The following is a 19,448-nucleotide window of genomic DNA, read 5'->3' as shown; positions in this document are numbered from 1 at the left end:
CGTTATTGTGTGCCATGGATATCTAATTATGTATTTTCTATTTACAGCATTTGGAGTCATTTTGTTGGCCTACACGTCAAAGTATCGGCTATGGAAAAATGGCGATCAGCGCGATCTACGTCCAATTGCTGGTAAGTGCGTCGATAATGATAAGTCTAAATACGGTTTCACAGGGGAGGTCAGGTCTTCAGGCGACTGAAATTATTTTCGGTCACGTTCACGGTATTTTGTCAACGGAAGTGGTTTTTTGGTCCCGCTTTTGATATTCCATGTGGATTTCTCTGTAGGAATGAAGTCTTTGGCCTAGTTATTACGCTGATCCAAAGTTTTTTTTTTTTTAATTTGGGTCTACGAGGGATTTTTAAAATTATTATTGTTTGTTATTATCATATCAACCTTCTAAAGAAGCAAAGGCGTAAATTTAGCTAGACGTGCGCCAAAATGTTTGATTGGTTCTCGGGGAAAAACAATTAATTTTTTTAATTTATTTAATCGTGCTAAAACTGATGATCGTGATTCTGGCATGGGAATGTAGAAAAGACGCTGTAAAAAAAACGTGGATGATGATGAGACTCTAGTGCTCAAGTCGTATTTAAAAAATGTGCATTTTATTTAGAAACTGAGGGAACAATTGCTGGTGATGTTAACGAAATCTCGTAGTACAAGAATTGAAATTGCGGAAGTAACAAAAAATCCAGCGATCAACGACCTGCTCGTTTGCCTCTTTTATTATTTTCACATTGCAATGCAGTGAAAGCAAATATGAAAGATCTCTTTGAAACGTCTTAGAGCCACGCTCAGAGCTAGTAAGAACGCGACAGGCAGAGAAAGTTACAAGTCATATCGTGAAATCGTGAGCTATTATAACACGTCAGAAATTTCATTGTGGGTATAATATTGCCTGTTTAATTTTTCTAAATCACGTGTCTGCTTAATTGTCTACACGTTTTCGTGATCATCTCCATAATCTGGGCATGTTTTCTGTGAATTTTTGTTTTTGTTTTATCATCTAGTCTGAAAAGGTGACATTATATTGAGATGATATTTTTCTTTTAGGTGAAAAGCCCAACCCTTATCATATCTTCAACACAGTCCTGGAAAAACGCTGATTGTACCGCAGCAATTGCTGTTAATTGGGCCGTTACAAAGTAAGATAAGTATAAGACATAGTTAACAAGTTGTATTTTTGCTATAGACTCGTTGCGTGTGTCATAAGTCGCCAATGACGGTCAGTGACTTTTGGCTTGGGTATAAAAGTCAACAGCTTTTCCTTTGGGTAAAAGATTGTTTGATTTGTAACTGACTTGGGAGCCTTTACTTTCACTCGTGCAACAAAATCATCTCAGGGCTTAAACTAGATAAATAATTTGTTTGATTGATAACCGGCGAGATTAATTGAAGTTTTTCAATTTTAGAAATAGATCACATTACAGAGATCCGGCTGGTTGGACTTGGAAAAAAAAAAAATAATAGCTAGAAAGTTTTCCGCTTTTGTAGGCCAATTTTGAACAGAAATATTAAAAGAAAATCTATATGATAGATTTTGCTTTATTCTCATTTTTACCAATCAGCTACTTTCTTGAAGATGAGCATAAACATTTTGTGGATTTGTTACGGATTTTTCTTTTTTATGCAGTTTTTCGTGGGGTTACTAATAATTATTTTTTGAATCGTTTCGCGTTCTTGGTTTATTAATTTGCGGGATTGTGTTAGGTGTTCCCAAGAATATAATTCTCAGAAACAATGACAGAAGACGTTGTTGGATAATTTCCGGACCGGAATCGAGGTCAAAAAAAAAAAGATCGGTCACAATTCTGGGGGAGATTCAGGTGTTTTTATTTAGGCATCGTTCACTTTCACGACTTTCTCCTAGTAGTAAATAAAGATAGGCAAAAGGCGAAAAGGAAAATGTTCAAAAACCGGTTAGTTCAACGAAGAAGTGAAACAATGACGCCCATTTTCGTTTCCGTATTCAAACTGCTATGGGAAAATAATATTCAATTGGGTCTAGCTATTGATCAAGTGTTGTTCCCATATTTCATCCTTCTGTTGTTTTCCCGTATCCATTCAAAAATCGTCAACTAAAATGACGGAAGATGTCATTGAAGTATCGGTTGATGTGCTCTCCCCTTCTCACCGAATTGCTAACGAAAACAACTGCCCAAGTGATTCTCGTGTTTACGGTGTTCTCGTCCGCAACGCGACCAAGACATTCGGATCTGGAAGTAAAAAATGTGCAGTTCTGCAAGGATTGAACTTGTCTGTTAAACGAGGATCAATGTAGGAAACGCTATTCCGTCTTAATTTTATTATTAATTCAGGAAAATTGTAAGAATAAGATTCCGTACGGCAGGGTAAATAAAACTACATAAGTTATAATTGTGTTTTAAAAAGATATGGATAGATTGGATTTTTAATTCCGGGAAATTATACCGAAGGATAAACTAAACTATCTGTTTTATCATTTTTCAAAGATACGGATTGCTAGGACCCAGCGGCTGTGGAAAAACGACATTGTTATATTGTCTCGTCGCTTTACGCTCCTTAAACAGCGGGGAGATTCAGGTGTTGGGACACGAACCGGGATCGCCGAAAAGCGGAGTTCCCGGACCGCAGGTTGGCTACATGCCACAAGAATTGGCACTGTACGACTATTTTACCATCAAGGAGACACTTACATACTTTGGTCGCCTTTATAAATTGAAGGCGGCTTTTGTGAAATCGCAATGGAAGTTTCTGTCCAATTTATTGGATCTACCCCCGTGTGATCGTTACGTCAAGACGCTGAGTGGCGGACAGCAGCGACGCGTCTCGTTCGCCGTCGCTTTGTTTCACGATCCTGATTTGCTCATCTTGGACGAACCGACAGTTGGCGTTGATCCTGTACTAAGGCGCAGGTAATTTTGTTCAATTTGCCATTGTTATTCTAAATCATTCAAATTTTCTTATTTGACAATGCGCAGCATTTGGAATCATCTTGTCCGCCAAAGTGTCGACCATGGCAAAACGGTGATCGTCACGACTCACTACATCGAAGAAGCAAGACAGGCCAACACGGTATGAAAAATTACATTTAAATCTTACCATTACACGTAATATAAATGCTGTTGGATTTTTAGATTGGATTGATGCGTTGCGGTCGTTTATTAGTCGAAGATTCGCCCGGTAATCTGTTAAGGAATTATGGACTCTCAACATTGGAGGATGTTTTCCTTCAACTCTGCAGGAAGGAAAATTCTAAAAATCCAGAAGTCGAATCTGCAGAGATTGAAGCAAATATGGCCAGCACGATTCTGGGTTCCAGTGAGTCAGACCCCAACACCGGCGTAGCGCAAACTCTGCCAGAAATCGATAGAGTTTCCGTAACGAATTTGGACCGTCAGTGGGACATAAATGGAATTGCTTTGCCACCGACTGGTTGCTCTTCTCCTACAGTAGGAAATAATTAATGATCTTTAATGCACTTAATTTTTAATTTATTTTGTGACCCCAGAACAGGCAAACAAGCCCTTGTGCACCCATACTACATACTACATCCGGAAGTGCATTATTGGAAGAAAAATGGGAAATATTCAAAAAGGCCCTGCCATCCCCCTATCGTGTTGGCGTCCTTGTTCGGAAGAATTACTTGGTGTCCATTCGTTTTACATTGTGAGTTTCTTTTTTAGTATTTGACTGAATCAATAAGTTAAATATTTTTTACGATGAAGACTATTTATAGCGACTTTCTTCGTGCCTGCCATCCAAACTTTCATCTTTAACTTGTGCATCGGACAAGACATGACTGGCCTCAAAATGGCCATCGTTAATGAAGAAATCGATGCGAACCAAGGTCGTCTATGCAACAATGCAACGGATTGCTCGTATTTTATGCTCAGTTGTCGCTATCTTCGAAACATCAAGAACAACATCATCCAGGTTGACTCATTTCTTTTGAGATTTATTATCGATTGCATGGCGGAAATTTTATTTGTTTTTTAATGCATCAGGTTCCTTATGAAAATTTATCGGATGCTCTGGAAGCTGGAAGGAATGGTCAAGTTTGGGGCGTCATTCACTTTGGTCAAAATTTCACCGAAGAATTTGAGATGCGGGAGGATTCGACAAGTAAAGAAAACATAATCGGGAGGCAAATAAACATCACCATGGATTCTTCCAGTGAGTAGAAAGAATATAAAAATTTTATTTCTCAATTATTCAACGTGATAGTTTGCCTTTTTTTTTGACAAAGATCAAATGATTGATGCGTTTGTTAAAAAATGGCTTGGGGAAGCTTATCGTAATTTCCTCAAAGAATTTATGGGTGCGTGCGGATACAATCCAGAAGCCAGTTCATTGGCTATTGAGGTAACCTTTATAACATTTTGTTTAGAATGATCCAATAAATTGTGGTTGATTTGATTAAAAACGGATCTCGAATTAAGAGTGATCTTATAACTTGCGGGTAATTTAATTTCTGTTTTGTTTTTTTAGTTCGTCGTTCCAGTCGACGGTCTCAAAGACACAAAATCCACTGAATTTATGGCTCCCGGTGTTATTTTATCGTAAAATATGTTCATACAAGTTCTACTAATTTTTCTGCATACTTAACTTTTTACTTGTTTTTGAAGTACTGTCTTCGGCTCGGCTCTAATTTTAGGATCCGATTCCTTTGTCCGTGAAAGAATGCTCGGTCTTGTTGAACGCAGTTTAGTCGCTGGTACCGTCAAATTAGAAACTTGAATTTGCTTTTAATTTAATTACATCAATTTTCAGGCGTAAAGATGAATGAAGTTTTTATCAGTTATTTAGCCAAAGAATCCATTACTATGATTATCCAATCATTATTACTTTACGTATTCCTGTTGCTTTGCAACATTCCTTGTCTGGGCAGCGTAACCTTGGTGATATTCATAATGTTTCTCGAAGGATTTTCTGGAATGTGTTTTGGTAATGAACGAGGGATTTATTCTTTACATTTCGATTAAATTTTATTTGTTTAATTTTTTGAATTTGTTTCAGGTATGATGATAGCCTCAATTTGCGATACCACAAGTGGCGTTCTTTACGTTGCGCAATCCTATTTTCTCCCTAGATTATTTTTGAGCGGACAGACGTGGCCCATCGAATCAATGCCGGTGTTTCTCCAATATGTCGCCTGCTCACTTCCAACGACTTATGCAACGGTATCATTAAGAAATGTTTTATTACGAGGTTGGGGTCTAGAACGACCTGAAGTTTATTTTGGAATTTTAACCACTGTTGCGTGGATTTTTGGTTTTTTAATTGTTGCCTCCGTTGTTTTACGGTTGCGCAAATATTCGAGTTAAAAACATGTTCGTTTAGACTAGAATTTTTAACGATGAAATTTTTTTTTAAATATTTATTCCTTCAATCACAATCACGTATTTGCCACCGCAAGATGTCTGTGGTCATTAGCACTGTATATACTTAAACTAACCCGCACTGAGAACGAATTTATTCATATGAGGTTTTATTGATTTTATTTTGGCATTAGCTAACATGTTTACTTTTTCTGACATAGCGTAGTTTATCCTCACTGTATATAATTGGTATGTTGATAAGACCGAACCACAATTTTATCCCCATTCAATGTTGTTTGCCTCCATTGGACGAACTTCATTTTCTTGTGACGGATGTATTCTCCTGTAACCAATTGACAAGTAGCGAATACATCAATGGCTTTGGCTGTCTGAATTATACGACACATTTCTTTTTCTTGTGTCTACATTATTTGAAATCAAATTGTTTTGTTTTGTTTTGTTTTTGTTTGTTTTTTATCGATTTTTGCATCGCCTGAACATGAAGCTGCAACTCGGCAACTCTGCATAGGCATGACAATCTCCATACATGGCTTTTTTAGTTGCTAGTCGGTTCGGATAATAAAGGGTTGATTTCCAGGCCATGATTCCGAAAAATGACACAAGACAGATAAACGTTGATTTCCAGGATTTATAACAGTGGAGTGAGAATTGATTGAAATAGAAAAGTGACAAGTGTGACACCATCTACTAGACAAGATAGGTGCATGGAATTTGTGTTCAAGCAAAATGTGACTTTCTGGTGTGAACAATCAACAAGTGGTACGCCTTGATCATTGGTGATACGTATGACCATTAGTAGCCTAGTCTTCAGAGCTAGGAAGCAATCCTTTCAATTCATTGTGTAAGTTATTTAGTGAAATGTTTGTTATTCTTTTTCAAATGTTGCTGGTGTAGTTCTGGAGCAAATTGTTTTTGAGTATGTGGGTACTAGGATGTGCTCGTAAGAATTTCACTGTCTTAACATCATGCTTCCTGATTATCCAGTTAAACTGTAAACTGGCATCAGTAGGATGCTCTGATGAACAGAGGAGGGTAACATGAATGGCGTTTGAGAACTTGCATTGACAATCTTAATCCACGATTCCACTGTATAGAAGCTTCCAGAATCAGCTTTGTCAGTGTTAAAGATCTCCAAGAATTGGAATGTTTATTGGGCTTGGGCTCTCTAATGTACCTTACAATCAAGGACTCAATTGCAAGAACCTGAATACAGACAAAAGCCACAAGGGTTTATTTGAAAACGGTTCAGAGATGGTTCAGTAAAAAAGGTAAACAAACACAGAGCACTTGAGGGAAAAGGTTGGAAAGGATAGTTTTCTGTTAATGTGTGACTCAAAGTGTTGGGTGACAAAACATCATCAACTTTTCTACTCATTTGAACAACATAACCACAATAAGCAGTTAAGCACTACCTTTTCATTGGACATATTTCTTGTTGATAATCTTTGTACGACATCTTTTTGAAGTAAGAATTAACATTTAAACTTTTATTATCACCAGGTGGTAGCTACCAGGAATGCGTCAATGTAGTAGAGAAGACAGGAATGCAGTAGAGGCCGCTATCGAAGCCGGCGGATTATGAAGCTCACATTTGCGATGTTTTTGGAATTTGGTCCGTCCGTGACACAACTGCAGTCACTCACCACGGGATTATGCCAAGGTAACCAACAATTCACTTACTTTCGTAGATTATTTACAAATAATTTATTTGCGTTAAACTCTGCGTCTGTGTAATAATTAAAAAATCAGGATCATCTTTTCGATAATTTTTAGCTGTCAAAACAGTCAGTTCAGTTACTGTGCAAATCTCTTTAAGCATTCATCGGCAGCTATTGTGTGGACATTTTTTAGTGAAAACTTACGATTACTATTCCACCAACAAAGCTCACTTGTTAAATTTTCGATATTTGCTTTTTTTTCTACTTCCGGTTTTCTCATTTCAGTCAGTAGTTCCGTAAATATGAATTTTACACACAAAAAAACCACATATTCGTGATCCTCGTCAAATTTGTAGTAGTGTTCATGTTTTTATTTGTACGTACGCGTACTTCCGGTTTCGAGAATTTTCCTGAACTATAGTTCAGGAAAATTTTCGATTTTGGTCAAATTTTGGATTTCGTTTGATTCACACCAAATCGACCCCAAATTTCATGGAGATTACGAATATTTGGTTGAAATTGACGACAACTCAATGGTTAATGCGCTAGCGCTTACTTCCGGTGTACTTCCGGAAATTTTTAAATAAAAATAACAAGTAAACCTTGTTCTCTTTTCAGATCCGAGAGTTTCTGTCTACATTTATGAGAAGTTTCTGGATGTTCTTTCAAGAAAAAGGACAAGGACTATACGGTCAACATGGTCCCTTGTTTACTAAAACCCGTTGGTTGCTACCCTTTGATTTCCATTTTTACTTACTTACAACTTACTTCTTGATTTGAGGTATTGCTTTTTGTCACTAGAATCTTATTGAAAATTATTGTCATCCAAATAAATGTTCATTCTGTTTACAGGGTAATCCACTAATCCTTCGCTACTGATCATGGACTCCTTTGGTGAAACTGAAAACTGACAAGAGAATGCTATAATCCAAGACTGATAAATTGTGTATTTAGATGAAATGACAAGTGCATTTCTGGGCTCCCTTCTTTTCTGTGGCCCCGTTTCCCTAACTAACCACTAACCAACGCCCGCCGGTGGTCACTCACCCGCTGTGAAACCAGGAGGAGGGGAGGGCTCTGGTCGAACGGGGACTTGGAAGGCGCATGATCCGAGGGTCATGAGTCTAACCCGGAAGCCTAGTAGTGACTAATCGCTCCCCAGTAAAACTTGCCTCGCACTCTTCTCTCCTCTTCCATTTCCAGGTAATCTCCCTGGATCTACGCCGACACTGCATGTGCGAGTTTTAGCAAGCAATCCGCCACCCAATTTGACAAAAAGTGATAGTTTGTTTTCACGGAAATTGCGTCAGACGGTTGAAAAATTGCTAGTTCAACAATCTCATGTAGAAATTAGCATCTAGTCTACTGGTGCAAATTGCGATTCTTTAAGCTTGATTAATTTAGGTGATGTGTTAAAAGCTATTGTTGGTAGCTAAAAAATTGAACAAATTCGCTTTTTCAGAATATTTTGAAGAGAGATCACAAGAAAATCAAAAAACAACAAAGTGATCTAAAACCAAAATATTCAGAAAAAGTGGATTAGTTTAAGCTACCCACAATAGCTTTTAACACATCACCTAAATTAATCAAGCTTAAAGAATCGGAATTTGCACCAGTAGACTAGATGCTAATTTCTGCATGAGATTTTTGAACTAGAAATTTTTTAACTGTCTGACGCAATTTCCGTGAAAACAAACTATCATTTTTTGTCAAATTGGGTGGCGGATTGCTTTCTAAAAAGCCTCGCACAAAAAAAAATTGTTTTGAACCGGACGCTCTGTTTATTGAATTGTTTATTTTGCATGTGTTCCAAAATAAATATAGGTTATACAAATTATATACAATGACAATTTATTTATTTAAATATAAATATGATTAAATATACAACAATTGTGTAAGTTTGTGTAAGTTTGATGTTGGAGATGGTGGAGTTTTAGGAATAGATGTGAGTGGATGTGGGATTTGATGTTGGTGCTTATGGAGTTTGAGGAGTGGATGTGTAAGTGGAAAGTATAGGTTGACAGGAAGGTATAGGTTAACAACAGATTTTATCACCAAGTACTGCATATTCATTAAAAATATACCTCACTTCTTTTAGTAAATCATAACCAAATACCCCACCCCAACTTCCTCCTCATTCCCCCATCCTGGACATGTTTATTATTTGTTTGACATAAACCTCCCCGTATTACTATTTTTTTGTTCCTTCTCAATATATAAAGGTAAACTGCGAAGACACGAATAGCAATTAAACACAATATTAGATGTCACTTCTGTAGCACAAAAGCAGCACCTTGGATGCACAAGGAACAGCAACTTGATGCAGATATCTTTCACCACCATAGGCTGCAACAACACGCCACATTGGACAGCAACACCACTGCTAGTCTGCTACGTAAACATGAACCTATAACCAAAGTAAAATTAATCTTCAGCATCATTGGAAATGCTATATGAAATGTAAAAGAATATATGCTACACATCACTTCAAATATTCAACCTAAATATTATTTGGCAACATTATCTTATACCTATTGTTGAAACTTAAATTCACAAATTTACATGAAACTAGATGACTCATTTAACATTTAAATACAAATCCATTTAAACTTTAAAGGATACTCTACAGTAGAACAAATAAACCAAACTTCTTTCAGAATCTGCCTTTCTTGAATGCAACAAACTCCCCTTTAAATAATCCATAACAGAACACAACCCTGAAGGAAATAGCTGTTGACTTGACAAAATCCCCAAATATTAAAACTAACCAATGTTTGCAAAGCTTAATCACATTTTAATTGTAAAATCTATAACTGGATTAGATTGTCACCTTCAAATAGTGTATGTGTTCATGATGTTCACGACAAAGGTAAAAGCGACTTCCAAGCAGCCTGCACGATTTGATGGAAGTCCTAGATTGGATGGCTCAAGTTCCTTTTATTAAGAGGTGCCTGCAATCAAACATTACAAATGTTATGATCCACATGTATTTCAATCAGTTTAATTGTTAATTTTACCATTGTAAAAGCAGAATGTTACTCAGCTTCTCAACGTGGTCGACAGCATGGTTTCCAAGTCTTTCAGCATCAAAATTCGTCTACAATTAAAAAATGAAATTTAAACACTTTCAGGCCACTTTCACTGTACATGCAATAGGATTTAATCGAATCAATTATATCAAGAATAATAGCAAGCTCACGAACCGCCAACCCGAACCAACTAAGACCCACCACATGCTGGCCACATTCTAAGAAATGCCTCACAAGTGGCAATCCAGCTAATAGCCAACATCAAAATTCAAAACCTCAAAAAAATAAAAAGGGTCTAAAAATGGCGACTCTTTCTCTCAGAACCTCATGATTCAACTGACAATGAACCAAGAAGGTAGGGGGCCTTAAAGGGCTAGCCTACGCCCAACAACTGAAGACAAACCTGGCCACAAGATGTCATCGTCAGTGTCTCAGCCAACAACATGGTGCCAATAACAATCAAACTTCAGTGTCTCAGCCAACAACATGGTGCCAATAACAATCAATTTTTTTTTTAAATTATAACGATTAAATCCATCAAAGGAACTTCAGACTGTGATGGTTGGACCAATTTAACAAATTCGTCAAGGCTCTGAAAAGAGCGACTGATTTGGAAGTGGAGGACACGGAACCAACTGCAATTTACTTTGATTTCATCTTCGCTTAACGCCTTCCAGAGGAGAGCAGCTTCTGCGTTGCTACTCTTGTCTACCATCTTCGCTCAATTTTAGATTACAAGTAAGTCGTATCCTGCGTGTCAGGGCACACGAAATAGCGTTAACGGGATGAATTCTTCCTGCACTGTTTTTTGGCATAACAAAATTTACGTTGACGAAGAATTCTTCGATAATTTTTTTCAGTATTGCAAACAAACAAGAATAGTGTATAGTTAAAGTAACTGAAACTGCTGAAAACAATCTAAGCCATCGTAGTGTTGTAAACAACAAATGTTTAAAATTTAAAACAGCAAAAGGAATTGAAAAGGATCCCTGCTCTAGCTTATCAAGACTAAGTAAAATTAGAAACAAAAATCACAAGCAGAAAAATAAAATAAAAAAAACTTGACACTCACGCGATATTCTATTGTTACGCAAGATTGTTGAAGATTGCAACCGCAGTTCTTTCTTTTGAGGCGTAATTCCCTAGACAGAATATTTTCATTCTCTAGAATATTTTCCATAGATCTGATCATGACCTATTAAAAGGAGAAACAACAGGAATTAGTATAAACTTTACAATAAACGTACACAACAAATATGAAGAGAATTTGTCATAGAAAAATTATTTAATGGTAAAAATTAAGTGACAATCAAACTATTATTAAAATGCCTATCGCGTTAAAAGATTTTACTAAAATAAAAAAAATTCAAGCCAAATTTTTATTCTAGTTTGACAAAATAAACTTAAATTCAATGCAATACTCATACAATTTGTCATGAAAAACCTCTGATTACTTAGAACAAGCAGCAACATAGATGAATAGCTTGTTTTCTCCTCAAAGAATTAACTCTTATTTAAATGTTAACAATCTAAATTTTATCGAAGACAGATATTTGGGTAAAATGTGAGACCTAAGAGAAATAACACACAGAATGACGCACTTACAACACATTTACCTTTTCAGATTTTCTATTTTCATTCGTTTCCCTTTTGATACCCCTTTGATAAACGGAAGTGGCTAATCATTGCAGACAAACGTTTATCTTGACCACATGTTGAGTGTAATGGTGGAGTGCAATGGCTACTGTAAGCTAAACAATAAAATGAATCACACATTTCACTATAAAATATTCATTATTCAATAATAAATTACCAAAAATAACACTAGGCAACGAATTTACATTCATCTCTGGATGGCCACTCCTTAGATCACGCAAGCCGGCGTAATAAAAAACAGTGATACTTGATCGTCGCACGGCGACGGCATCCATTTCTCTAACACAAGCTCACCAACTGCACCGGAAACAAATGGCGAAAATTTCGTCACTCGTGATTAGACACTCTGCCACCTGGTGGACACAATTTTTGTAGCCACCTAGTGATACCTAGTGACAGCCGACAGAGTCTTTAGCATCCGTTAACGACTGAACGTAACGAACGACTAGCGGAAGGTTGCTTTCAGCTTAAAACCCCGGTTATTGGTCCTGTAAGTTTGAACGAGAAATTTAAAACAATATACAAAAGAATCTTACACTATGCATATCCAATTACTTACCGAGAAAGCACGACTTGCAATACTCTGTCTGTGTGAGGGAGAAGGAACGGGTGTGTAAATTTCGTCTAGGGCCGATCCTGTTGTTAAACACTGGATATCATGAAAGACATCGTCGTTTCCTTTATTAAGGCGTAATTAAAGGGGCAGGAATATTATCTACAAAAATACTACTGTGTACGCAAATAAATAAACAGACTAAACACACCCAATAAATTAAAATTCCCATTTACATCTTAACGCTCGTGGTCCTAAGCAGTCAAATTATCTAGCTGGAGAAGATATAATTCTCATAGTTTTTTTTTATTATTGGAGAGAATACAGAAAGCCTCGAATCTGTAATGTGTTTCCATAACTCCATATTGAGGAAACAGCCCGGGGAATTTCGATGGTCGCCTATTTATAGATTAATTAATTAAGCAGAAATTAATGTTTTATTCCAGGCTCACCAACTGTTATATTAAAGATCTCCACCTTGTTTAGTGTGCTTTTCCTTTTTTTTTTTTGAATAAATCGACTCAAAAACTCGTTGGGAATGGCGGCTCTATAATGGGCATTGGGATCTTGTCGGTCCAGTGTTCTCAGCTCAGTTTCAGTGACGAGTTTTAAGTCCAATCTGTACAAAGATAAAGTAAGTAAGAAATCACTATTTAACGTATTCATTTATCGTTGTTCGAACGAAGCCGCCAAGGATGGAGAACAGGGCAGAACAACATCTGAGCGTTTTTCTTTGTTGTTTTCACACACCTAGCCAATTTCACATTGTGAAATGTCTTATTTTTCATTTTTGAAAGTTCTAACACTGAAAGCTTGACTGGCTATTGGAGGTTTCTTTTATCCATTTTCTTTGCTTCATTTGACTGCCCTTTCATATTTCTTCAATTGGATGATATGCAAAGCTAGAAAACTTAAATCAAAATAAACATTTTAACTACTTCAATTTACTGAAAGAGTATGAGAACAATTTGATGTTTGCTGGGCAGCTAGATCGTTTAACTCTAGTACAGACTACAGTTGAAATGATTTTGAAGTACTTTTACATAGCATTTTAAATAATTGGTGCAGCTAAGTACCGGTACGCTGGAAGCATAAGGAAATCATATTTATAAGTTACCTTGTAATGATGCGTATTGTTTGATCCCATGCCATTACTGCAACTCGTCCTACTGAATAAAAATCAGCGACCACTAGCCAATTCGTCCGGCAGATGTGATCTTGGTTTGTGATGGAGAAGATCCACAGCAGAACTTGCATTTCTATATTTTCTTCTAAAATTAAGTCGTCTAAAAGATTGGAAATTAATAGTTGCACAATTGCTTGGCTTGAAATGTTTAATGTCGTTGACATAAAGTTTCGTGTTTAACTTGCCGGTAATGAATCGTGTCATCGCTGCTTCACTCACTACCGACACCGAAGCCATGGCAAATCCTGTATAAATTTGTTCTCGGTTTACCTATTATTGATAGAACTATTTCAGCCATTTGGCAATTGTTTTATTTCTCCATCGAAGAAGCAAAATAAAGCCAGGCAGAGCTGTATTATTTTTCGCGTGGAACCATCTGGCCAGTCGGCGTTAGGAGGAGGCCATGTAGTGTTGAATACCGTCTGCATAACAATTCTGTCACCGGATCCGCCTCGGCCGTAACCAATCAGTTGCCCTAATTCTTAATGGCCAGATTATTGGAAACATTTCAGTAATTTTTTTAGTAACCTTGTATGTTTGCCGCAATAGCCTAATTTAACTTAGTATCCTAATAGAAATTGACACAGCAGTAGGATGGGACAGTATTTGTTTTTAAATGCTTTGCTGTGCTTACGATGAAATTTTCCTTGTTATTATTTTTTCTATTGATAGTTCCTTAGCATAACTTGTGTCAGTTGTTGATTCGTACGAATAAAATATTTTAATGCCCTGACAGTTGTGTTTGCGGTTTTACGTTGTTTGCAAGGTTGTGGAAATACAGTCCTTCCAAAGATGGGTAGTGGGATGATCAGTGAGAAGGTAGGCTAGGTTTCTGCCAGGAGTTTTCATTTTCCTCAGGCGATGGCGAATGGCCGTGACAAGACTGCTTGAACGAGACAAAAAAAGAAATAGTTTCGTTTAAGACCGTCGCATCACGAAATTTCTTGGCATAAGATCTGACCTTCAGTTCATACCGTCACACTTCAGCTGCTCTTCACCGAAGCACAACGAAAGATCAGAGTTCTATTTCAAAGGTAGTAAAAAATTAAATAAAATTAAATAGTACATGTATGCATAATTATTAGTAAACCAATCATCCTTGTTATTATTAATAATGTCATGTTATTTCGAAAATTTCAAAAATTTCAAATGTCATTTACAGATGGGGATTTTGTTGTCATGGAAACTGATACTACTTGCGTCGATTCTTGGTCTGACAAGTTTTGCTTCTTCAGAATCACCCAATCTTCTAATTGGTCCCACCTCATCTGATACTCGGCAGGATAAACCGCTGCCGATTAAACTTTCCTCCGTGCAGCATGAGTCCCTCTGCATCAACATTTACGACAGTCAAACAACTAAAAACAGCAAGACAATCTATTTCTACTCGCCGATGGCTCTGTTACGTCACCTGAATGTCGCTTCTATTAACAATCAAACGGGCACCCATGGAACTCTCAGTGTCACTTTTTCAATTTGGAATCCAGAACTCAGAAAAAAAGTGGCCCAACACCTTACTCAACTCCTCAGTCAACAGATCGAGCTCGATCAAGTGCAAGTCTTCGATTTCGACAGTATCAGGCTGACCAGCAAAGAACAATCTGCTGATTTCTCATTGACTAATGAGTGGCTCCCATATGCCAACCAGTTATCACTCAGGTTTACCTTGATCTGTCCGACACGGGAAGATTGTGATCGAGTCAAGACTCAACTGCGCATCAGCCCTAAAGAATTCGAACATTTGCGACTTGCTTTTAAGCCAAAATTGAACGACGGTGGGCTGATTTTTTAAACTAGATTCACAGAAAAAAAATTTAACTTTAATTTTGCATTTCAAGATGATTGTTTCATTGATGGAGTTGGTGTATCTAAAGAAAGTGAATTTCCAGTACAACTCAAAGGTATTTGAATGGATTCATTCGGATTCATAATCACAATTCAATTTGCTAATGAAATAGCTCTGATTTTAGTAATTTAACAAACATTTTTAGAATCATTGGCAAATCTTGAAGCTAAATTTGCGAAAGAGCTGATCTCCATTAAGGAAGGTAATTCACACGAAAATTAATTGCGATAAGAGTTCAAATTGTATGCCAATTTTTTTAACTAAAAGATTTTTTTTAAGATAAAAAAAAAGAATAAACAAACATTTTATGATTTCAGAAACTAAAAGGGATTTTGAAGCAAATTCACGGATGGCAGCTAAAATAAAAGTCACTGAAGAAAATCTAGCGGGTAATTTTTATAATTACTGACGATCCTTCTATTTCTTAAGCGATTTTTTTTTGTATTCAATTGCGGGACTTTACTTTGTGAGATAACAAAAATCAAATTTAGTTAATTTCTTTAAAAAATTATTTCAAATGGCTGAAGTCAAAATAGAATTTGTTTGCAGTGGTACAAAAGAAGTTGGAAATCACAGAAAAAGAGTTGGAAGCCACCAAAACATCATTGACCGTAACTAGGATCGAATTAAGTAACACGAAATCCATAGTCGATGATCTGAGTCAACTGACGACCAAATTAAACGGTAAAAGACATTATTTTGAATTTTTGCTTTTCTTAAAAAAATCGCAATTTCGTTTGAATTTAATTAATTTTGTTTTCTATAACTAAGTAGCAAATTCGCAACGGTTAGATCATAAACTGAAAGCCACCGAAGACAATCTGAGAAAAGAACTGAGCGGTATTATCAAAATTTAATTAAATAATAAATTATGATAATGTAATCGAAAGAAATTGTTCAGCAACTTTAAGTCATTTGGAAACTGCAACAACAAATTTGGACTCAACGAGAACGGAATTGAACAGCACAAATGTTGTCGTTGCTGATTTTTTAACACAATTAAATGGTAAAATGATAAATTAAGTTTTTAATTATAATAAAAATATATTTTTTAATAATAATTGTGCAGCCCGAACGAGGCCTATAGTTGACACCGGTAAAATGCCAACCTCATGTGACGATCTACAACAAATAGGACATAAACTGAGCGGATTCTTCTCCGTCAAAGGATCGAAGAAGATGGAAATGGTTTACTGTGACTTTTATCCTAATCAGAATGGTACGGCAAGTTTTCGTTGTACTGCCTTTTTTTTATTGTCTAATTCTTTGATTTGCAGATTTACAGAAATGGATTGGATACGCCGATGTCAAATCAGCACCTGTCTATTTCTACGTCCAAAGAAATTCTTCGTTCGTCACAACGAAAACTCCGATTCCGTTCGAGTTGGCGCGGGTGAACGAGGGAAATGGCATTGATTTGACATCGGGGATATTCACGGCACCGCGACCGGGAACTTATTTTTTCTCATTCACGGGAATGGCCAAATTTTCAAATTCTTCAACTCTTGTTGGTTTAGGAGTTGTTCTTTATTTGAACGGGGGTCAAATCGGATTGGGGTATGTTGAAGAGGCAAACACCATCGATAATCAATGGAGTCCGCTGACCCTTCAGTCGACGCTAAACTTAAAAAAAGGCGATCGAGTTTGGGTGCAGATTGATTTCTGGACATGTTCTTGTCAGTTTCTGAGTGACAACGAAAACCACAATAATCATTTCACGGGTTTCATGTTGGAGGAGGAAATTGTGGAGTCTCTTTAAAGTTTAGTGTTCAACATCCAAAATCTCCTCATCGACTCGAAAACTTTTATCGGATAATGTAAGGGGGGATAAAAAAAATGCATTTGTTTCTAATTCATTAAGGGGTGAGCATCTTTACAAAAATTAACTGTGTTATGCTATAACATTTACTGAATACACAAACCAATTTTCAAGTGTGTATCCGAAAATGAAGACGCGAAAAATTAAAATCAATTTCGATTGCCAGATTTAAAAAATGCTGGTCGCACTAAAAATAAATACAAATTCATATCGGTAACGGATAAGAATTTTCAAATAAATTTTTTACTGGGGAATTCGCATTTCAGTTATGCACTCATCCAAAAAATTCGCTTTGCGTGGGAATTTGGCTACACAAATTGAACTGTTTATGCTACTAAAATTGTTTTTATTGCATAAAGATTTGCACGTTTCTCTCTACAATAGTGGGGACGCGGCAAATAAAAAGCAATTTCGATTGCCATTTTTATAAAATGCGGAGTGGACATCAGGACGGACAAGAAATTAAAGAAAATTCATTCGCTTCTAATTCGTTTGAGGATTGGAATTTGTTTCAAAATCTTTTCAGTTTCACGTGCATGATGTACATGCAGTTGAAAATCGCCTCTTCAGAGTTTTAAATTAATAAAGTTCACGGAACCCGCGGAACGTGGCGCATGAAATGGACAAACGCGCCATCTATTCACTCGGTGTGAAAATGACAACAAAGAACAGCAACGGCCATTTCAAAATGAGAAACCAACAATTCAATTCAATCAAATCATGTTAATTAAAGGATTGCTAATTCATCCGCGACCACTGTGAGTCATCGTACTGCAAATGACAACAGTTCCAGAGTATTTACAGCCCATATTACACACAAACTCTAAGATCGTCTATGACATATCTCTCGTGATGTCGACACGGCCATGAAACCAATTTGAACACAAGTCACAACCCAAAGTAGAACTTGGAATTTTCGTAAGGTTAGAGAAAGATACCAAAGGTTCTTACTTGCTGTCAGCTCTGCTTCCACTTTGATGACGTTCGTTGGGTGATTCCTCTTCAGTGTCGGTGATACTGGCTCTGGTGATGGATCGGTCCGGATCGGTCTTTCAATGATGAATGTCTTTCAATAACTTGGGAAATTTCTTGGCTGGCGAGACACGCTTCCATAAATCGTCCACTGCATGAAGGTATTCGTTTGAGATTAGATAAATCATCAAAAACAGCCAAATTATGACTGGGTCTTACTTTTGGTATCTTGCCTGCCACTAGTTTTGGGAGGAACGGTTTCGTCTGGAACTCAGTTTTGAAGTCTCCTCTTTTCCTTCTATCGACGACGACAGGTACTTATTACACGTATATTAGATAACACTTTGTCGAGGAGGGGGGGGGTCACCTATTGATCAATATTAGTGCTCCGATTAAATTTCAAGGTGTACAGAAACCATTTCAAGCCACCGGAAGTGTCGAAGCAGCAATTTAAAAAGAGTATGACCAACCGGAACTGGCTGCAAATCCACTGCACGTTGAACACCACAAACGGCTCCTACGAATCAAATGAAAAAATCAAAACTTTAGTAATAAAATAATCAAGCATGAAATATTTAAAGAAAAATGCAAAGCAAAACAGAAAACAAAGATTTAAGCAAGTGTTGCTTTACCTTTATCATGTAACATAAGGTTGCCTCGATTGTGTCAACTCAAATAATAAAATTGAAGGATGATAATGGGCTGCAAGTCAGCAAAGGCTCAATGGAACTGCTCTCCCATGTTGAAAAAGGCAAACCTATGCTGATTCTGACAACGAACAATAAAACAAATTGCATTTGCAAGGAATAGATAAAATATTAGTAGCACATTACATTGCTAAGATTCTCTGTAGAGTGAAAAGAATGGTTCTTAACTCATCTGTTAGAAAAGTTTACTCATACTGGTCTATCATTGGGACATTGGTAAACACTCGTGCAGTATTCTTCCTGGCATTTTTGAATGGCATTCTACAAAGAAGTTAATTTACAACAAGACAAGAAAATTTGGTCGAAAAAAGTCTAATGTCGTTGGAATCTAAAAAAAAAAACATGCCAGAAACAGTCATGCACTCGATTCAAGTATCATTTTCTACCTTACAAATATCCTGTTTATTTTAACTCCTGCGTTTTTTCGGCTTTAGGTCGTGAAATTACCAAGGTTTTACTTAACTTCAATACAAATCCTACTTGACTGAAAATCACTGCAGCAGATTTACTTTTTTAAGGCTCCCCCCGACTCGAAACATTCTCAGATCTCGCGTGGTCGTGGTTGAAGGCGGCAGCTATTCTTGTTTGGATCGTGCAGTCAGTGCAGTGTTGCCAAAGCCAAAACTTCAAAGAGCAGCGCTGCCCTCTCGGAGTCAAATGAAGAACTTCATGGAAATAAAATTTAAATGATGTTTTTG

The 19,448-nt window shown here is 36.8% G+C and overlaps 2 protein-coding genes and 2 long non-coding RNA genes across 19 annotated transcripts; 3 read left to right on the top strand and 1 right to left on the bottom strand.

Moving 5' to 3' along the window:
* Positions 1-1,578: 1,578 nt before the first annotated feature.
* Positions 1,579-5,707, top strand: LOC124203676 (ABC transporter G family member 20-like). Its single transcript, XM_046600442.1, has 12 exons — positions 1,579-2,280; positions 2,475-2,897; positions 2,964-3,057; positions 3,120-3,434; positions 3,494-3,651; positions 3,711-3,918; positions 3,990-4,158; positions 4,232-4,347; positions 4,474-4,544; positions 4,611-4,699; positions 4,756-4,929; positions 5,002-5,707. The coding sequence occupies exons 1-12, from the start codon at positions 2,087-2,089 to the stop codon at positions 5,307-5,309; spliced, it is 2,319 nt and encodes a 772-aa protein (XP_046456398.1). The 5' UTR covers positions 1,579-2,086; the 3' UTR covers positions 5,310-5,707.
* An 87-nt stretch (positions 5,708-5,794) lies between these two features.
* Positions 5,795-7,803, top strand: LOC124203695. Its single transcript, XR_006878592.1, has 3 exons — positions 5,795-6,165; positions 6,825-6,984; positions 7,601-7,803. It is a non-coding gene; the product is annotated as an uncharacterized LOC124203695 (long non-coding RNA).
* A 1,018-nt stretch (positions 7,804-8,821) lies between these two features.
* Positions 8,822-19,350, bottom strand: LOC124203668. 15 transcript variants are annotated; one of them, XR_006878575.1, is made up of 18 exons: positions 19,137-19,341; positions 18,676-19,011; positions 18,411-18,560; positions 18,263-18,341; positions 18,023-18,194; positions 14,368-14,429; positions 14,041-14,289; positions 13,338-13,887; positions 12,971-13,130; positions 12,673-12,839; positions 12,457-12,619; positions 12,227-12,396; positions 11,825-12,155; positions 11,628-11,762; positions 11,084-11,206; positions 10,000-10,079; positions 9,813-9,933; positions 8,822-9,389 (listed from the first exon to the last, which is right to left on the bottom strand). It is a non-coding gene; the product is annotated as an uncharacterized LOC124203668 (long non-coding RNA). The 15 variants fall into 15 exon arrangements; XR_006878580.1 differs by lacking the exon at positions 12,971-13,130 and having other exon boundaries at positions 11,825-11,964; positions 12,057-12,155; positions 19,137-19,340; XR_006878582.1 differs by lacking the exon at positions 12,971-13,130 and having other exon boundaries at positions 13,338-13,506; positions 13,677-13,887; positions 19,137-19,340.
* Positions 14,259-17,184, top strand: LOC124203667. 2 transcript variants are annotated; one of them, XM_046600412.1, is made up of 10 exons: positions 14,259-14,440; positions 14,569-15,181; positions 15,245-15,307; positions 15,398-15,454; positions 15,570-15,641; positions 15,802-15,936; positions 16,027-16,092; positions 16,154-16,258; positions 16,322-16,471; positions 16,530-17,184. In XM_046600412.1, the coding sequence occupies exons 2-10, from the start codon at positions 14,569-14,571 to the stop codon at positions 17,009-17,011; spliced, it is 1,743 nt and encodes a 580-aa protein (XP_046456368.1). In that variant the 5' UTR covers positions 14,259-14,440; the 3' UTR covers positions 17,012-17,184. The 2 variants fall into 2 exon arrangements, with proteins under 2 accessions (XP_046456368.1, XP_046456367.1); XM_046600411.1 differs by having other exon boundaries at positions 14,344-14,440; positions 16,024-16,092.
* Positions 19,351-19,448: the final 98 nt, after the last annotated feature.

The sequence above is a fragment of the Daphnia pulex genome, chromosome 10 (genome assembly GCF_021134715.1).
Source record: "Daphnia pulex isolate KAP4 chromosome 10, ASM2113471v1".
Taxonomy (NCBI): Eukaryota; Metazoa; Arthropoda; class Branchiopoda; order Diplostraca; family Daphniidae; genus Daphnia; species Daphnia pulex.
Note: the sequence above shows the minus strand (reverse complement) of the source record. Positions and strands in the feature narration are given on the sequence as shown.

Bases quoted from the DNA above. Each gene is read 5' to 3' on its own strand.
- LOC124203676 (XM_046600442.1), top strand. From the start codon at position 2,087: ATGACGGAAGATGTCATTGAAGTATCGGTTGATGTGCTCTCCCCTTCT. The intron at 3,058-3,119 runs GTATGAAAAATT...TTGGATTTTTAG, and splicing joins AAGCAAGACAGGCCAACACG to ATTGGATTGATGCGTTGCGG. The intron at 3,435-3,493 runs GTAGGAAATAAT...TTGTGACCCCAG, and splicing joins CTGGTTGCTCTTCTCCTACA to AACAGGCAAACAAGCCCTTG.
- LOC124203667 (XM_046600411.1), top strand. From the start codon at position 14,569: ATGGGGATTTTGTTGTCATGGAAACTGATACTACTTGCGTCGATTCTT. The intron at 15,308-15,397 runs GTATTTGAATGG...AAACATTTTTAG, and splicing joins ATTTCCAGTACAACTCAAAG to AATCATTGGCAAATCTTGAA. The intron at 15,642-15,801 runs GTAATTTTTATA...ATTTGTTTGCAG, and splicing joins CACTGAAGAAAATCTAGCGG to TGGTACAAAAGAAGTTGGAA.